The sequence below is a fragment of the Microtus pennsylvanicus genome, chromosome 7 (assembly GCF_037038515.1).
Source record: "Microtus pennsylvanicus isolate mMicPen1 chromosome 7, mMicPen1.hap1, whole genome shotgun sequence".
Classification (NCBI taxonomy): Eukaryota; Metazoa; Chordata; class Mammalia; order Rodentia; family Cricetidae; genus Microtus; species Microtus pennsylvanicus.
In genome coordinates, this window is record NC_134585.1 from 94,721,484 (window position 1) to 94,741,924 (window position 20,441).

Consider the following 20,441-nt stretch of genomic DNA (forward strand, 5'->3'; position numbering starts at 1 on the left):
TATATTTTTATATATAACTTATATATCAACCATCCAACTTTGTGTCTTATTTTGTTTTTAATGTTTCAAGACCGATTTGTGTGTGTAGTTTTACTGGAGGGTGGTTGACTTACCTAACTTACTCTTGGAGGAAACAGTACTGTCCCAGCAACTGACAACTGCCAAAAGCTACTGGCTGGGGGTAGAATTCTGTTCACATCTCCCCTCTCCATTGCTGAGATTTGATGTGGCTTCAGTTTGCTCAGGTTTTATTGTTCTATTAAAATCTCTGAGTTCATATGTGCAACTGCTCTGTTGTGTCCAAAAGACAATGTGTTCTTGTGGTTGTCCACTGTTTGTGGCTCTTACAGCCTTGACGCCCTATCAATGATCCATGAGCCTTAGGACTGAGTTATCTTGATTGAAGGAGCCATTAAAGGACTAGTGAGATACATGGCACTAGGGAAATTCCCAGGAATCCACGAGGATGACCCCAGCTAAGACTCTAAGCAATAGTGGAGAAGACACCTAAACTGCCCTTCCCCTATAATCAGATTGATGCCTACCTTAATTGTCATCATAGAACCTTCATCCAGCAACTGATGGAAGCAGATACAGAGATCTACACTGGGATGTTGAACATTTTTAAAAAGTATTTCTTGCAGGGCGGTGGTGGCGCATACCTTTAATCCCAGCACTTGGGAGGCAGAGGCGGCGGATCTCTGTGAGTTCAAGGCCAGCCTGGTCTACAAGAGCTAGTTCCAGGACAGGCTCCAAAGCTACAGAGAAACCCTGTCTTGAAAAAAAAAAAAAAAAAGAAAGAAAAAAAAGAAGAAAAAAAACCAAAAAGTGTTTCTCAGCCTTTTTTTTTTTTGTCTTCTGAGAACTGTTTAGTTCTGTGCCCATTTTTAAATTGGTTTTTTTGCTTTTTTGTTTATTTTTTTGATTTCTTTATATATTCTAGATCCTAACTCAGATGTATAACTAGTAAAATTTTTTGTCCCCATTCTGTAGACTGCCTCTTTAGTAGAGTGATTGTGCCCATTGCTTTACAGAAATGTTTTAGTTTCCTGAGGCCCCATTTGCTAATTGTTCTCTTAATGCCTGTGCTATTGGTGTTCTGTTTATAAGGTCTTTGCTGTGCTAATGAGTTCAAGTATATTTCCTACCTAGAACAGCCACAGACCTTCTGTACAGGCCTAGGATGCTTACAGTCAACCTCCAGGAGTCTAGAAAAGGCTTCAGGTAGTGGGTGCTGGTGGGATTGATCGTGACTGTGTAGGATCACTCTATGAAGAGGAAGGCCAGGAGTGGAGGGCTGGAAGGCAGGCGCTGGCTACAAGATCCTCAGCAAGCTTTGGGGGTAGGTGGCATTGCTGGTTTGAGTCTAGTACTCTTCCCTGGAGAGAGAGTGGTCCTTGGGTAGTAGGGATGCGTGGAGTTGGCACAGGAACCTAGAGTCTCCCTAGAGAGGAGACCAGGTGTTTGGAATGGAGATGGGTAAAGCTGGCCCATATGGGTGGAGTTGAGTTGTAATGAGAATCTAGTCTGTCTGACTAGGCATAGGTCAGGAGCTCTCAGAGTGGGTAGGTAAGAATAGTGCATGTTAGGACTCCCTGCCTGAAGGAGGTGTACCAAGGGTTATAGCAAGTAAAAGATCTATTCTTAGGGGGAAAAAAAAGATTGCCATTTACTGATCCATGGTATAAATTTGAAATTTTATTGATTTGTTGCAAAGGACATTGCATGAATTATGGTATAATTAAAGCCATTGAGTCCCTTAAGTTATATAGACTATTTGGTCCAAGTAGGAATATAAAACGGTAATTAGGATTGGGAACATAGCCGAGTTGGATTACCTAACAAGTTGAGGACCCGAGTTTCTCAGTTCTATGTAAAATTGCCCACCATGCTCACACACACTTGCAATCCAGAGCTAAGGAGGCAGAGAGAGGAGAGTCTGGGGCTCGTTGGCTGCCACCTTAGCTTCATGGGTGAGCTCCAGGCCAGTGTCTTATGTTGTCTCAAAGGATGCTGTGTGTGTTCCTAAGGATGCCACTCGAAGCTGTCTTCTGCTCACATAGAGCTCACGTGCGCTCACATAGATACACTTTTTTAAAAAACATTTACCTGATTTTTCTTATTAAGAGAATGCTGGTAATGTAGGAAATGATTGAATTCTAGACAACAACCACTGATTGGTATTTTGTAGTAATATGGGGCACGACGGGGCTGCGTCCCCAAACACCCCAGCCGCCTGCCCGGCTAGCTTATGCCCGAAATAATTACACAGACACTGTATTCATTTAAACACTGCTTTGGCCCATTCCTATCTAGCCTCTTCTAGGCTAATTCTCACATATTAATTTAGCCCATTTCTAATCATCTGTGTAGCGCTCCTAGGTGTGCTTACCGGGAAGATTCTAGCCTATGTCCATCCTGGGTCGGAGCTTCATAGCGTGCATCTTCCCTGGAGCGGGCAGCATGGTGTCTCTCCTGCGTCTGCTCCGGAGAGGAGAGCTGTCGAGTCTGACCTCACTTCCTCTTCCTCCCGGCATTCTGTTCTGTTTACTCCTCCCACCTATCTCCTAACCAATGAGAGCCAAGCAGCTTCTTTTATTTTAACCAATGACCTTCCTCCATCAGTATTTAAAATAAACTTTAAGTGGTTTTTTTTTTCCATTAGTTTTTTCTAAAGCTAGTACTGTAGAAGGTGAACATTTGAAGTGATTGTAGAGGAAAATTGAAAAGCATTTGTGACATTGATACATTTACACATGGAAAGGATTTGGTTAAAAGTAGTTATATATCAAAGTATTCTCTGCAAGATGAACAACTTAGCAAATTATTTTATTTGTGTTTTCTGAATTTTTTTAATTAGGAAAATATATTGGCAAGGATTCATTTTCACCTGGTGCCAAGCCGGGATGCAGACATGTGCACGTCTAAATCCTGTGTCACTCATCAGAAGTTTGCCATGACTCTGTATGAACAGGTGAAGTGTCCTGATTATCTGGTTAGACCCAGACTTCTGTCTTGAGACTGATAGAGTAAGCCTGTGTTTTTGCCTGTAGTGCGTGTGCCGCAGCTGTGGAGCATCTTCAGACCCTCTGCCCTTCACAGAGTTCGTGCGGTACATTTCTACAACGGCCCTGTGGTAAGACCTCTCAGACACATTCAACAGAGAGCCCAAGAGCACGTTTACGCACGGTGACATTTATTCTGCATCATTATAACATAGTGTGCGCTTCCTCGTGTGACACTGTCAAGTGTGCTTTCACAAGAGCGAGAGGCTTAGCATGTAGCTTAATACAGGTTACCTGAAGTGGTTGGCTAAAGTTTCAAATTTCGGTTTGGAATATTTGCAGATATGTAATATGTAGTATCGTGGGGGTGGAACCCAAGTCTAAAGATGGGATTCATTTGTTTAATACCTCCCTTATGTACATAATCTGATAGTAATTTTGTGTAGTATTTATAGAGATTCTGCATCTTAAGCATGACCTGTTGCATAAACTTAGGCTTAGAATTTACCATTCATAACATGATTTCAACACTCAAAAAAAATTTCAGATTTTGGAGCATTTCAGACTAAATGCATTATTTAATGAAATGTACAGAATTTATACAATTTATACTATAAATGTACAGATTATATTTATAGCAGACTTTTGGAACTGTGAATCAGCTAGAAATGAGACACTTGCTGGTAACTGAGCTGACCTTTACCTTGTCTTTACTAAGATGTTCCCTTTGTATTGGCCGTGGTTCCCACCACTTTCATTGTCTCCTTTATGATGGTCAAAGCTGGGATGAAGTAAAAAGAAAGGAAAGCATGGACATCATCCTTATGTAGGTTCTTGTATTTGAGACCTCACCAGTCACCTTAAAATTCTGCCGTGCCTACTGCCTGTCTGCCAGCTCCTCTCTCTCCCTCTTCATGAAACAGGGACCTAGATAAGATACAAAACCTATCCTAGATTTTATGTAACATCAGTCAGTCAAAGTTACTTGCAAGTCCTTTATCAATTTAATAAGCTTAATTTGGTAAATTTATCTGGCAGGAGGGTGGATTAAGATTGAAACCCACATCTGATTGCAGAACAAACAGTTACCCTATACTATAAAACTGCCACGTGCAATTTGAATGCTTATCAGACTCTTAGTGTGTTCTTTACCTGTTGAGTGTGTTAGGGAGTACTCTGGTTACTGAATACTGTGAATTTTAAACCATGGAGCTGTGAAGCATATACAAAGTAGTTACAGTACCATCGAGTAGAACTGGAACGTCTGTGGAAAGTAGTGATGCTGTTTGACCTTCACCAGTTCCTTTTGAGAATGCTTTTCAAAAAGAGAAGACTTGTGTTAAGGTTTCACATGCCTTGATGTTTTCAAAGGTGGGACAGTTACCCAGTAATACAGGAAAATGTCTGTCCCAGCTCTGACACAGCCGGTAGTGTTCACAGTAGAAGCGACAGGCACAAGTGCAGCACTTAAGTGACTTTGCTGGTGGAGTCAGCATCCCCCAGCTGAAATGCTAGCTTTGCCTTTGGGAGCTTTGGGCTAAGGAAAGAAACTTTTCTTCAATTTTGTGCTCCTTAGGGTAGAATCTAAATTCAAATTCCTACTTGCTAATTAATAGGATAAGCAAAACACTTACATTAGGACCACTTCCATACAGAACGTTTTATCCTCGTCCAGGAAGTCCTAAACAAAAGCTTAGCTGGACATGTTGACCTGTAAACCAGGTGTTTGGGAGGTTTAGGTGGGAGAATTTCAAGTTTAGGCCAGCCTTGGCTAAATCTGATAACAGCTCAAAAGGGAAACTCTCATAGGGTTCTATATTTGTCTTTAATATTTCATACACCTTCCAAATTTAGTAATTTTTTATTGTATGGCTAATTTTTCAGACAGAAAAGTAATTCTATACACCTATCAGTATATACTAATACCCACTTTTAAGCATAATTTATAGATCTGTTGTAAGTTTATAGGCTAGGCTAGATTAAAACTCCTACTTTTTTTGTAGCAATGAAGTTGACAGAATGATGGAAAGGCATGAGCGATTTAAACCAGAGATGTTTGCGGAATTGCTGCAAGCAGCGAATACAGCAGATGACTATCGGAAGTGTCCTGTAAGTACACTTGGAGGATGTTAGTGTACTTCTATGTCTTTTTTCGAGACAGGGTTTCTCTATGGTTTTGGAGTCTGTCCTGGAACTAGCTCTTGTAGATCAGGCTGGTCTCGAACTCACAGAGATCCGCCTGCCTCTGCCTCCCAAGTGCTGGGATTAAGTACTTCTATGTCTAAACTTGAGAATCGGCATTCAGAAATTACCATGTAAATACTGATTGTACATGTATAAAAATTTTTCTTTATTTAATGATATTGGAGATAACTTTACATCACATGAGCTATTTATCTTAGCATTGTTACTTTTAAAACTCTTTAACTATGTTCACATCTGTAATCCCTGCTGCTTGGGAGATTGAGCCAAAACTGAGATCACTTGAGTTAGTGGTTAGGATTTGGTGCTCTTACCACTGTGACCCGGGTTTGATTCCTGGTCAAATAAGCAGCGTGCGAGAGAAAGATGCCTTGCTGCAGAGTTCACATGGAGGGTTTTTTACTAAGGGAAAGAGAGCATCAAAAGAGGGAAGGGGAGGGAAGGCTGGCCTCTGGGGGCAGGAGCAGCAGAAGAGGAGAGGAGGGGAGGGAAGGAGAGGAGAGGAAAGGAGAGAAAAAGGAGCAGACAGAGAGAGAAGAGAGAGATGGGAGGTGGGCAGGGCCCTTTTAAAGGGAATGTAGTGAATTGCACAGGAGGTGCTCTTAGTGGCTGCGGCTGAGGGCATAGCCTGTCAGAACCCCGAGGGCAGGTCAGTGCAGACGTCTGAATACTAAGAGTGTGCGTCCATTGGATTCTTTATAATAAAGTACTGAAATTTATCATATGACTGCAGAGGAATCATTTTTGTTGTTACTTTGAGTAAATGTGAGAAGTGAGGTTTTTTCCATAGTATTGTAAATGACTTCAGCGTTTTTAGACAGATTGTAATGCCATAGTCCAGGCTGGCTCAGCCTCCTAAACACCATCTATCTAGCTGCTAGCAAGCTTGAGGGTTTTCTTCCTGCGTTTGTTGTTGTTTCAGGATGAATATTTGTTTTAACACATCTAAAAATACCAAATGTGTTAAAATTAAGTTCTTGCTTAATGAGTAAAGACAAATAGCTGGTTAGAAGTCAATTTCTAGTAAACTGAAAAAACAAATTTCAGATACATTTTGATTTTCATTATGTAATATAGGCTATATATAGTAATTGGTAATTTAAAAGCTTATTCTTTGCATTTGTTTTTTTCTAGAGTAACTGTGGCCAAAAAATAAAAATTCGCCGTGTTTTAATGAATTGCCCGGAGATTGTTACCATTGGACTAGTCTGGGATTCTGAGCACTCTGACTTAACTGAAGATGTTGTTCGAAGTCTAGCCACACATCTCTACCTTCCTGGGGTATCACAACTCTTTGTGCCTTTCCCTGCTGCCTTTAAATTCCTTTCTGATGTTTCATATATCATGATTTTTAGTTTTGTTCATCAGAACCTAAATCTTTTAAAGGAATATTGATATCCAGATGTGCTCTGATGAAGATGATTTTAAGGCAGACAAAGCATAATACCTTTGTCCATAGACTAGAAATAACTCAATTTACAAACTAAACCATCTCATGCCCCTTCTCCTTGGAATGAAGATCGATGCCACTGGACATGAATGTGATAAATTCTAATCTAGGAAGGGCTTAAGGTTTAAAATTAATCAATGTATTAATCTCCCTGATACATTCTTGCTTTTAAAAATTGATTGCTATATTTTTTGTTATTGTTTCAATTAAGATTTTAAATAGTTATACTTTAGTGTTTCTTCCGATGTGTTATCTAATTGAGAATGTGTACGACATCTCACATCTGGGGTTTAGGTAAAGTGTCATTTGTGTGTCGCTGGAGAAACCTACTGCACTAATGCATGGGGATTCAGCGTGTGGGACCTAAGGTTCCGTGCAGACTGGAAGTGCTCTGTCACAGTTCAATGTCAGCCATGCCTCGGGAGGAATGGTGGCGAGGGCCAGGCTGTCTGTGAGATGCTTTCATAGTAATTCAAATCTGTCATTCACTGTTTCTCTTCTTAAAGAGACGATAGTAAATATACATTAATGTTTTTAAATAGCTTTTTTATAGGGTGACTGATGAAAATGCCACAGACAGCGAGCTTCACCTTGTTGGGATGATCTGTTACACCAGCCGACACTACTGTGCCTTTGCTTTTCATACCAAGAGTGCCAAGTGGGTGTTCTTTGACGATGCACACGTGAAGGAGGTGAGACCTTCACTAACTGCAGCAATCACTGTACTTTTTTATACTTTAGAAATACATGATAACAATTATAACTATAACTATTAGATTAATGAATGTAAAGATAAGCTACTGTTAAAATTATTTAAAATTTAAGTTATTTTGCAACTTAAGTTTTAATCCAGTCCATTTCTAGAATAGTATGTTTTAGGGTAGAGGCAGTTCGATGCACTGCCTTTCAAATTGTGTCTGTACAATAAGGAGTTAGATCATATATGTTATATCTTTTGATAAATTTTTCACTTTTTTGGAACAGTGCCTCACACTACAGTCCAATCTAATCTGGAATTTACTATGTAGCTCAAACTAGCTCTTGGAATACTGTGAATAAAACATCTCACTATAATGTTTAGATGTTTTTCCTTGTGGTTAATAGTAATTTGAGCATTCTTCCCATGTGCTTATTGGTTGTGTGTTTGTGACTGTGTGTGTGTGTGTTTGTATGTGTTGTCTATTCAAATGTTCTGCCAGTTTTTCAAATTGGAATATCTTATTGAATTCTAGGATGTTTTTTGTTCTATGCACAAGTCCTTTATTATTTATATGTTTACTTTCAATTTCTTCTTGAGACAGTCTCATTAAGTAGCACTGACTGGCCTGGAACTTATGATATAGACCATGCTGGCCTTGAACTCTGAGAGATGCCCTGCCTTGGCCTCCTTAGTGCTAGGATTAAAGGAATGTGCCAATACACCTGGCTACTTTCCATTTCCTAGTGATACATCTTTCCAAAACAGATATTATTACTTAAGTTGATGAAGACCATTTTCCATTTTTTTTTCTTCTCTGAGTTTGTTTGGTGAAGATTTTCTCTTCAGTTTTTCTGAGCTGATGTTTATTTTTATGAACTTTGGGTGGAAGTTGCTTTCTCTTTGGGCTGTCCAGCCTTCCAGCACCATTTGTTGAATAAACTCCTTTATATGTCTCTATTGAACTGCCTTGGATGCTTTGTTAAATGATATATATGAAAAGCTGCTTAAAATTTAGTATTAGGCCAGACATGTTGGCTCACACCTGCAACTCCAGCCCTTGACAAGCTGAACTATGATTGCCATGAGTTCAACCAGGTACAGGTTGAGATGTGTATATAAATAAAATTTAATTATTAAATATTAGTACAGAAAGTATCATTTTGCCTCTTTATATTTGTTTATTGTATGTACATGTAGGGAGGGAGAACACACATACTACAATATTGTGTGAGGTCAGAGGAGAGTCCATTGGGAGTCAGTTCTCCCTCTCTACCTTGTGGGTCCTGATGAGCAAGCCCAAGTCATCAGGGTTAGCAGCGAAAGTCTTTTACCGCTGAGCCATCTCATTGGCCCTTGCCTACCAAGTTTTTTTAAAAATGAGAATCTGGAAGAAAAAAAAGGATCTATAAAACTTTTATTTGGGCTAGTTATTAAAATTACTCATAGTACTTGAACTGTTAGCAATTGAAAGCCTTTGAAATGTGAATTAATTCAGTTTCTGCCTGTTTGTGTTCCACACTTCAGGAATTAATTCGTGTTTATATTTTGTGATTTTTTTTCTTTAAAGATTGGAAGCAGATGGAAAGATGTAGTCTCCAAGTGCATACGATGCCACTTACAGCCACTTTTGCTGTTTTATGCAAACCCAGATGGCACAGCAGTCTCGACTGAGGATGCACTCAGGCAGGTTGTCCACTGGTCACATTACAAATCGGTTGCAGAAAATATGGGTAATTCTTTGGATTTTTTTGGTATTTTTCTACTATAAAATAACTAACATTTAATGCTGAATGTAGCATGAATATTGAGAATATTTTAAGATTGAGTTTCAGTCAAGTAAAATTCAAAATAATTCTACTATATTTTGTTGATCTTTTCAAAGAAACCTTTCCCTGTCAGTAGCCTCAGAAGCCCTTTTAGGAATCACCCAGTGTGATGCACCCATAACACAGAAGAGGCTAGTTGGTGGGGGTTAACTCTGAGATTGTAAATGGTTTAGTGATCAGAAAGTTCAAAGCAGCAAAACATACAATCCCCGAGTGGTATCAGCCCCGTAAGCATTAAGTTATTTTATCTAGAGTATTTAAAATGTCTGAAAAGGTGATTTAAACATCTTCTAATGGGAAGGAAAGGAATGATGCATCTTTAACTGTCTTTTTAAGGATGTGGAAAGCCTATCAGTTACAAACCAGATAACGCAAAGGAAAACGGATTTAGTGGTCAGGCTAAACAAAGAGAAAATCACAAACTTCAAACTGATACGTCATCATTTAATCGGACGCAAATGCAGACAAGCGGAAGGCGAGGACCAGGTATGTTTCCATTGCCCCTTGTACATGGTTCATAAACAATTGAGTGCTCTTTCTTACTTACTGAACCTGTATCTCCTGGTAAGAACTGAACAGAAAGGCTAAACTGCCCTGCCTGGCTCAGGAATGCATTTCTCTGAGAGTTATATTTCTACTGACCAGTTCAAGGTAGCCTGTGCAGTGGTACAAGACAGCATGAAGTCACACAGCTTTGTAAACTTTGACCAGCTTTATATCTCACACGAATTGGAGATTGTTATGGTACCTGCCTCAGAGATTTAAATAAATAAGAATACTTAGAACATGGAAAATACTTTCTGCCTCTTTATTCAGTAACACTTTTCATCTTTTTTTATTTACGATGCTTTCCCTAAATACTATATAAAATGTATTCAAAGAAAATGTGGTTTTCCAATGTCAAGAAAAATCATGCTGAACATTTAGTTAAGCATAAAAATGAGTTTATGTAGTTTGCTTTTTAAAATTACATTTGTGTGTGCATGTGCGAGTGTGTACACTGTGTATGTACATGTGCATGTGCGAGTGTGTACACTGTGTATGTACATGTGCATGTGCGAGTGTGTGCACTGTGTATGTACATGTGCATGTGCGAGTGTGTACACTGTGTATGTACATGTGCATGTGCGAGTGTGTACACTGTGTATGTACATGTGCATGTGCGAGTGTGTACACTGTGTATGTACATGTGCATGTGCGAGTGTGTACACTGTGTATGTACATGTGCATGTGCGAGTGTGTACACTGTGTATGTACATGTGCATGTGCGAGTGTGTGCACTGTGTATGTACATGTGCATGGGCGAGTGTGTGCACTGTGTATGTACATGTGCATGTGCGAGTGTGTACACTGTGTATGTACATGTGCATGGGCGAGTGTGTACACTGTGTATGTACATGTGCATGTGCGAGTGTGTGCACTGTGTATGTACATGTGCATGGGCGAGTGTGTGCACTGTGTATGTACATGTGCATGTGCGAGTGTGTACACTGTGTATGTACATGTGCATGACACAGTGTGTGTGTGAAGGTCAGAGGACAACTTTGGGGAATTGCTTCTCTCTTCGTATCATATGAGTCCCAGGGATTGATTTGAGGTTGTCAGGCTTGGCAACAAGTGCCTCATCCCACTGAGCCATCTCTCTGCTCCATGACTTTTTTAAGTATAGTTTTTTTTTCTTTTTAAATTCAGGGTTTACTTTTGTTGAACAACTTGAAAAAATGCTGTGTATTATTATAAGAATATTTTTTTACAGTTAAGTTAAGCAATGATCAAAGGGAAAAGATAAAAGATATTTCCCGAGAATGTGCTCTCAAAGCCATTGAACAGAAAAATGCACTTTCTTCTCAACGGAAAGATTTGGAAAAGGGACAAAGGAAAGACACAGGCCGGCACAGGGGTAAGTTAGCTCTTGGAGCATTCACTTTAGAAAGAACCAGCAAAAATCTTACTTTAAAACGGAGTTTTGTAGTATACAGTGTATATTTACATTTTATATATTTGCATGTTTGTCAGTTTGATTTCTTGAATGTCTCTATACTAAATAGAAAAATATGATATATTTTGATTTTTATTATTTATATGTGATGGGTTTAGCTTGATATATTTTTGATTTTTATTATTTACATGTGATGGGTTTAGCATTTCCAACAAGTTGTTTAGCTTGTGTTCACTGAGCTGCTGTGAGAGGAGGTTGATGTGTGTCTATGTGCTGTTATTGTTTTTAAGATTTGGTTGATGAAGACGTCTCACCTCTCAAATCTGGATCATCTCCTGCCCTGGATGGCTCTAGACAACAGGACAGCCCCCATCTCTACCATAGCCAAGGCAAAGGACCTTGCAAACATGACCGAGCCGCCCATGAGAGCCACACTTCTGGGAAACTGTTCAGCTCAAGCAAACCCCAGAATCTTCTTGTTCCTGGAGAGAGAACAACAGGCAAGGCTAGGAGTGACAGTGGCACTGGATATGATACCGACAGCAGTCAAGATTCAAGGGACAAAGGAAGCAGCTGCAGTAGCAGGACTAAAAACCGCCACCGTGCCTGGAAACCCATGAGAGAAACATTAAATGTTGATAGTGTTTTTAGTGAAAGTGAAAAAAGGCAGCATAGTCCTAGGCATAAGTCAGATGTCAGTAGCAGACCTAAATATAGCAAGGATCAGAGTTTCAGTAACTGGCCAAAAGCAAACCTAAAGCAGAAGGGGTTAATGACCATCTACGAAGATGAAATGAAGCAGGAAACAGGAAGCCGAAGTTCCCTTGAAACTAATGGGAAAGGAACAGAGAAAAATACAAGCACCGCAGAGAGCAGAGGTCCTGGTAACAGCTGGCAGGTGCAAAGGACAGAGTCTGGGTATGAAAGCAGTGATCATGTCAGTAATGGATCTGCTAATTTGGACTCACCTGGTACTGATGGAAGTGGGACAGTAATGGAGACCGCTGCTGTTAAAGCCTTCAGGTAATAGAGATCAACAATTTCTCCCTCACTATTCTTTGGGTTTTATTGTTTTATTTTTTTAATTTTATTTTTCTATTTGTGTGTATATAATATAGTGGGTTTTTTGTGGGAATTTTACTGTGTGTGTGCCCATGGAGGCCAAAAGTGAATCCCCTGGAGCTGGAGTTACAACCAAATCTCACAAGGATGCTGTGAACCCAACTCTGGTCCTCTGGAAGAGCAAATAGTGTCTTTAAATGCTGAGCTGTCTCTCCAGACCCTCTTTATCTTTTTTTAGAGATGTTTTCCTGCTTTAAAACTGTTATATAAATTTTGGACTGAACTTAGACAAGTGAGATATATGCTTTTATTTCATTGTATTGATTTGCTCGTAAAGACGGTAAGCCGTCTTCCTCCGTGCTGCCTCCTTGCACCCACCGTCTTCCTTGGTAATTGTTTGAAGTAGTTTTACAGGTTTGTTGTTTGATGTGAACTTAGAGTGAAGAGACTTAGTATATTGCAACTTGTTTGACAGCTCATATTGTCAACTTTAATATTTATTTCCTGACTTTAAAATAACGGCTCTCTGTTTCTAGGAAACTTGAAAACTATAAATGTATAGCTTTATTTTCATTATTATCAACTTGATTTTTAAAAATAAACTCATTTGGTTTTGTGGGGGGGGGGACTGGGGGGTGTTTGGCTTGTATGTCTGGCGCCAAATATATGTGGTTCCTGTTGAGACCAGAAGAAGGTGTTGGAGCCCTGGAAGTGACAGACAGTTGTGAGCTGTCATGTGAGTGCTGGGAATTGAACTAGTCCTCTGGAAGGGCAGCCAGGGCTCTTCACCATGTGAATGCTAGGAATTGAACTAGTCCTCTGGAAGGGCAGCCAGGGCTCTTGACCATATGAGTGCTAGGAATTGAACTAGTCCTCTGGAAGGGCAGCCAGTGCTCTTCACCATCGAGCCAGCTTTTCCTCTCAACTATTGATTTTTTAGTAAAGGCTTTAAAGTGTTGACTTAAATTGGTATTTTAGTTAAGCTGATTGGTGAATTCTTTGAATTCATTGTTGAATTATTTATATTATATGTAAAATATATGCATCAGAGATAATATATATTATATATTATATTACATGTGTATATATATGCATGTATATATTCATTGTCACATATTCATACATACACATATTCATATTGTCACATATTCATACATACACATACACATTTGTATCTCAGAACTGGGTAGTTTCTGTTACCTATAACAGTTCCATGGAAGCAAGTATAAAGTAATTGAGCAAAATAAATTTGTGATCAGTTCATTAACTCTAAATACATAATTTTTTATTGTTATCAATAGTACATTCCTCTCTGTAATCTCCCAAACATGCTTGCTTTCAGTCTAGTGGGTGTTTTCTTAGAATCGTTCTTACTACGTTTTCCTGTTTTTAATTTTCCAAAAACATACTTAATTTTACCTAGTGCTTGACCACATTGATTCATTTTTTAAAAAATTAGGTTTATACAAATCAGCTGCTTATGCTTAGCTAAAATAATTATTTCCATCAAGAATTAAAGGAACTTTTTTCTTAGTACTAAATTTCGTACACTTCTGGAAATGCAGTAACACACAGTAGAAAGAACAGGACTTTCTAAAGACAGAAATGTGCATCTTAATTATTGGACAAATTAATTTGATTTACAAACCAATTTTTTATCATAAGGAGTATAACTACATTCAAGTGTCTGTAAGCTATAAATAAATAATATGCATTGAGCCATGCCACTAATTGTAGCATTTCAGAGGCAAAGGCAGGAGGATTGTAGAACTGTAAAACAAAATAGAACAATAACAAACATTACATTAAGTTCTTAGAATAGCATGCAGTAATGTTTTAACAAATGTTATTTCCTTTTTCTTGAAAAAAAAAAGATAATCCACAATAACTGATGTTCTTGGTGTGTGTGTCTTCTTTTCCAGTGAACAGATTAAGATGAGCAGTCTAAATATGAACAGTGTGGAGTGTATATCTCATCAGAGCAAAGACCACTTAGAAGGTAAAAATTGCACTAATATGTCTGATGGTTTCAGTAAAGAGTGAATTACAATGATTTATTGTTCGCTGTTATGATATACCTATGTCTTGGTCAGTGTTTCTATTGCTGTGATGAAATACCACAGCTCAAGCAACTTGGGAAGGAAAGGTTTATTTGGTTTATACTTCCACATCCTGTTCATTGTAAACGGAGACTTCTTTCGTTTCCTAGCCACCCAGACCCAAAGAATCACACAAAAATTATATTAATTACAACACTGTTTGACCAAAGACTTATATCTATTCCTAGCTAGCTCTTACATTTTAAATTAACCCATTTCCATTATTCTGTGTATCTCCATGAGGCTATGGCTTACAGGTAATGTTCTGGTATCTTTCTCCTTCGGAGGTTACATGGCCTCTCTCTGACTCCACCTACTCTATCTCTGTTAGGATTTACTGTCTGGGTTTACTCTGCTAAGCTACTGGCCAAAACAGCTTTATTCATCAACCAATAAAAGCAACACATTTACAGAAAGACCTCCCACTGAGAAAGACTTCTTCCACTCTTCCATCCTAAGACATTATCTTTGATGGCAAAGTACATTTCTTGAAAGCAACAGAAGGACCACATGATCCATGGCACATGTCTTTAATTCCAGCACTCGGGAGGCAGAGGCAGGTGAATCTCTGTGAGTTCAAGACCAGCCTGGTCTAAGAGCTAGTTCCAGGACAGGCTACAGAGAAACCCTGTCTCGGGGGAAGAAAAAAAAAAGAAAAGAAAAGAAAGCAACAGAAGGAAAGAAGGAAAGGTTCTATTTTCTAATCCAATTTGTTACATTCTGTCTTTGCCAAGAACATTGATATCATTAATATTGAATTATTGTTGAAAAGTATGTATTGATTCCTTTCATTCTGATTTTGTAGGTTTGGTTTTTTAGGGGTTTTGTTTTTTTGTCATTTTGTGTAACTACTGCCTTGTTTTTTTCTATGAACCTCTTATCATTCCTTTCTGTCTGAAATAGATCTTTCAGGTATCCTGTAGGACTTAGACTTGGGTGATAAATTCCTTTAGCTTGCTTTTGTAATGGTAAATTTTCCTTTCTCCTTCATTTAGTATAGATAGTTTTGCTAGACATATTAAGCTGGGTTAGCTGTGGTAATTTTTTTTTCAGAATTTGAGTTATATATTTCCAGGTTCTCTGGCTTTTAAAGTTTCCATTGAGAAGTCAGCAATTATTCTGATGGACTTGTCTTAATTTGTAGGTTGGCCCTTATCACCTGCAGCTTTCAGCATACTTTGTCTTGTATATTCAGTGTTTTAACTATATGATATGGGTTTCTTTTCTTGTCCTATCTATATGATGTTCTTATATCTGAATGGGTATCTCTTTCACAAGATTTGGGAAATGTTCTGTGATTTTATTGAAAGTATTTCCTATTCTCTTTCTGTGTTCATAATTCATCAGTTTTGTTTTTCATGGTGTTCCAAAGATTTTCTGTTTATTTAACTTAGTGTATAAATAATTTATATATATGCATATATAATCTTAAAATTTATCATTGACCTTGACTGAGTAATCCTGTTCCTCTCTTTTGCCTTCGAGTCCTGAAGTCTTCTTCTCCACATGATCCATTCTGTTGGCTAAGCTTTCCAGTGAACTTTTATTTCACCTGTTGTATTTTTAATTTCTATCATTTTATTTTTCTTCAATATTGCTATCTCCTTATTGACTCCTATTAGTATCCTGAATTGACTTCCTCGTTTTATCCAGCTGTTTGTGTTCTTGAATATATTCATGTCCTCTTTGAGTTATGTGAACATATTTTAAATTGTTTATTTGAATTGTGTGTCAGGAGTTTTAGCTAGGTCATTTCTCTGGGCTTTGTAGTTTTTGGAGGAGACAGTTTGGACAGGATGTGGAGGACATGAACAGTGAGGACCCAGAGTGGCTTGCCACAGTGACTGTGTAGTCTATAAATAAGGAAGAGCTGTAGAGGGAAATAGTACTGGGGGAGACTGGATTCTCTGCTGATTACCTAACCTTGTCCGGTGACCTAGGGTGGGGACTGATGTCTTTGCACTCCCTACCTTCAGATGGCGAACCAGAACTGAGGCCAGAATGTAGATAATGGGCCCCCTGCTTTAAATTGTGAACCAGAACTGAGACCAAGATACCAGATACCCTCACCAAATGGCAAGCCAGAGCTGGTCTCCCTGTATAAGGGAAGTTCATGCTCAAAGGCCTTCAAAGGATGGCATTAGCTACTCTAGGCAGTGAGAAAGAGAAACATCAACAGGGTACACAGGCTCTAGCTTACCGTGTTAGCCAGTGTTCGTGTTGCTGTGATATACCTGACGAAGCGACTTGAGTCATCTTGGCTTACACTCTGAGAGTATTAGAGCTCAGCATGGCGAGGATGGGCGACCACAGGAAGCTGAGGTGGCTGAGACACATCGCATCTGCAGCCATGAAGCAGGGAAAGATGAATGCTCATATTGAGTCTAGGCTGCAGTCCATGGAATGGTGCTGCCCATATTTAGTGTATGTCTTCCTACCTCAGTCCCCTAGTCTTTATATTCATGTCCAGAGATGTTTCCTAAGCGATTCTAGATTCTGTCAGTTTGGGAGTATTAACTATAACACTTGTGTGGTATTAGCTTCAAGATTTCAGTGTCTTCGGGATTTTGATCCTACTTAATGTGCTGGCTTGGTGGGAGCCTAGCCAGTTTGGATGTTCACCTTCCTAGATATGGACGGAGGGGGGAGGACCTAGGACTTACCACAGGGCAGGGAACCCTGACTGCTCTTTGGACTGGAGAGGGAGGGGGAGAGGAGTGGGGGGAAGGGGAGAGGGGTGGGAGGAGGGGGAGAAGAGTGGGAGGAGGGGGAGAAGAGTGGGAGGAGGGGGAGAAGAGTGGGAGGAGGGGGAGGGAAATGGGAGGCTGGGAGGAGGTGGAAATTTTTTTTTTTTATTCTCCTTTTATCAATAAAAAAAAAGAAAAAAAAGATTTCAGTGTCTTGTCATAGGTTTATGCCTTGTTCATATCTGTGCAATGTGTCAGTCAAGGCCTCATACAAGCAGTACTGTAATTGTAGGAATGAAAGGAACATACGGCATGGAAAACCATCTCTAGGCTCTTTAAATGTCACACTAGAAGTGGCACATGTTCTTCTGCTCACTCCCCATTGTCTAAGGTAACTCTTAGAAGGAGGCCTCATTTTAAGAATGGAATGTGAGTTCTAAGAAATCCCTAGAGCTGAATTAAGTATGTGTGATAGCTGTAATGATAGCAGGGGGGGGGGATGGAATGTAGTTTACAAATGCCTAGAGCTGGGGAAGTGCGCATAATAGTGGAAATGATACCATAGACTTAAGAAAGACTGACAAGCAGTCATCAGAAAAGGATCAGTTTGGAAATAATACGTGATGGTGCGGCTCTATTACAGGTGACTTCCTAAATATACAGCCGCTTATAAGCCAGACAAATGTGAGGGCCCATGGGGGAAGAAAGGGGCTGGCTGCTGAGATGCACGAGAACGCTTGAAGTTTTAGAATTCAGACAGAGAGAGTACCTTTTCACAATAAACAGCCATAAAGAGCCAAACATCAAACATTTTAGTCCTTATCCTCCTTAAGGTTTTTGTGGAGTTTATTTTCCAGGTTACAGGCCTTGAAAATGGTTATTTGATAATTTATTTTGTTTTCATCAAATGTTTGCTATCAGGAGGAAACATTTTATATTAAGGAAGTAACTTTCCCTTCCCATAGTAAAATGCCTGGCTTGCTTTAAAAACCCGATAAAAGTCTAAGTAACAAGTATTACAGGAAACAGTAAAAGGTTGGCCAGAAATCACAGCAGAGGTCAGTGAAATGAACAATAACTGCAAGTTCAGGGAATGTTCCTCGTTTCCTGGTGGGTGTGAAAACACAAGGTCATGGCGATCTCCATGATGAAGACCTTATTGTTCGCAGCGACTTTACACATTGAACATCAGTGTTCAGTAAAGAATACTTAACAAAACTTATGATTCTAGTTTATTTTTATGTGTCATTAGCTATCACCGCCTCCATCTCCCAAACTTCTTTAATCGAAAGCTAAGCTTTCTGCTCACTAAACAGCTTCCTCTTCTCCCCTCAAGAAATTAAACTGTAATTGTCACTCTGGCTCTTTTGGCTTGTTTGTCACCAAGTTTGGCTCTTCTTGGTGCCTCATGTAAATAGGTTTTTATGTATCCTTTGTATCTGGGCCGTTTTATTCATAATGACCCCAGAGATTACCCATGCTGTAACGCATGTGAGAACGTCATTTTCTTTCATTTTTTGAGATAATAACATAATTGTATCACTCCCCATTTCCCTGTCCTCCTTACAAGCTCTCACGTGTCCCTCTTTGCTTTTTTTCAAATCCATGGATGCCTTTTTTTATTATAAGCATATGTATACATACATGTATCTTCCTAAGTACATAAATACAATCTGCTGAGTCTAGAATATTATTTACATGTTTTCCGAGCTGACCATTTGGTACTGGATAACCAATCGGTGTGTTCTTCATGGGTGAGCCTGTTTCTCCTGCTCTCACCGTTCCAGGCCGCCTGGGCTTTCCCCATCCATGATGGCATGTCTGTTGTTGCTGTCCAGGAACTTCATTTTCTTAGAGCTAATATGTTCATTGGTTGATGAACATTTGAGTTGTTGCTACCTTTTACCTATTGTAAACACTGTTACTGTGAACATCTTCACAGTCATTTTTTAGTGCTGCCACCTCCTGTGGTGGTTTGTTTGGTTTGTTTGTTTGTTTTTGAAATTTACTCTTTTGCATTCCTCTGTGTGTCTGTGAATATCTGCCCTGTGTGTGAGTGCCTGTCAAGACCAGTCAAGGACATCAGCATTTTATTACTAGAGATTCTTGTAGCCTTATCACCATATCATGAGTTCTGCTGCGATACAGGATATTCTTGAAGTTGCCATAATGATACTTGAAATTTCTAGCATCTCTTCTAAATTCCTAGTGGGATTTCAAATTCTTTCCAATGCAATAAAAAAGATACATGCAAAGAGTACGCTGTCAGAAATGATCATACAGGTTGACAAATGCAGGCTTGGAGTGGTATAGACGTGGAGGTTACGAGATGACCGCAAGAGGAATTAATAGGACCTATATCAGGTTGCAGCTTTGTGCTCTGTGGTAGCAGTGTAAAGGTGAATTTTGAGCACGGAGAAAATTATCTGAATTTTGCCCTAACCTAAAAGATAACTATATGGTCATGAACTAAGGCATTAGCCATGTCCAGGAAGATAAGCTGAGTGTAGTGGGTAGGTATATATGATGAGAAAGGGAAGAAGCCATGTTGGGGCTAGTATAACCAGGTACACTGGGAAAATAAGAGGGAAGTGAAAGACAGATATGGTGTTAAGCTTTAAGTTGTTGAGCTCATCACCTTGATAAATAAGGTTTTATTGTTCAGTGAAGAACCAAGTCCAGAAATCAAGAAAATAATGTGCTTTGTAACCATTCCGTGTGGTATTGAATACCTTATATATGGACCGATCATTCAGGAAGACTGGGAACTGCAAAACAAGAGAGGACAGAAAGCAAAGAAGCTGAATAAGAGAAACAGTGGAAGTCAGAGCCTCTGGAAGGAGCAGCTGCTGAAGGGTCGGAGTCTCAGTAGCTGCAAAAATATAAAAGAAAACAGGAGAGGACACTGCACAGAGGAACCAGGGAGTTGGAGAGCTTTAAGAACAAATGAAACAGAACTTCAGAGTACCAGCTTGGTTTTGCAAGAAGTCATTAGTTATGCGATAAAGAAGTATTAGAAATGGCGGTATGATGGGGGTAGCATTGAGGTATTAGATTATAATGTATACAACTTATTTTTTGGTGTTTAAAGGGGTATTAAATGTTAATATTTGATCATTTGAGGGGCATTAGTATATTCTTTGTGCCACTTTTAGTTTTTAATCTTTTCTGAACTTTTATGAAATATAATCTATGCATTTTTAAAGAACTAAACTTGTAGTGTTGGAATTCATTTATAACAAAATAACAAAATTTTTTTCCTTAAAATATAATCCCAGTGACAAAGGAAGTAACTAACTTCTACTGTTTTAGTTTATAACATTACAAAACTTAGGTCTTATGTAGCACAGATTGCTATATACTAACTTATCTCACTATCTTTTTAGTATATGGATGAAATATTTTTAGAAAGTTAAAAGTTTCATGATTCTCCTGAAATATTTAATTACATTTTATTTGTAAATAAGTCAG

At 39.0% G+C, this 20,441-nt stretch overlaps 1 protein-coding gene across 1 annotated transcript in view; it reads left to right on the forward strand.

Annotated features, from left to right (window-relative positions):
• Window positions 1-20,441, forward strand: part of Usp53 (ubiquitin specific peptidase 53) — a 54,098-nt gene that overhangs the window by 24,953 nt on the left and 8,704 nt on the right. Inside the window, 10 exon segments of the mRNA XM_075981463.1 lie at window positions 2,861-2,974; window positions 3,054-3,136; window positions 5,009-5,114; window positions 6,342-6,488; window positions 7,200-7,349; window positions 8,925-9,087; window positions 9,520-9,669; window positions 10,940-11,083; window positions 11,413-12,145; window positions 14,107-14,183. Of these exon segments, the coding sequence (XP_075837578.1) occupies window positions 2,861-2,974; window positions 3,054-3,136; window positions 5,009-5,114; window positions 6,342-6,488; window positions 7,200-7,349; window positions 8,925-9,087; window positions 9,520-9,669; window positions 10,940-11,083; window positions 11,413-12,145; window positions 14,107-14,183 (1,867 nt within the window).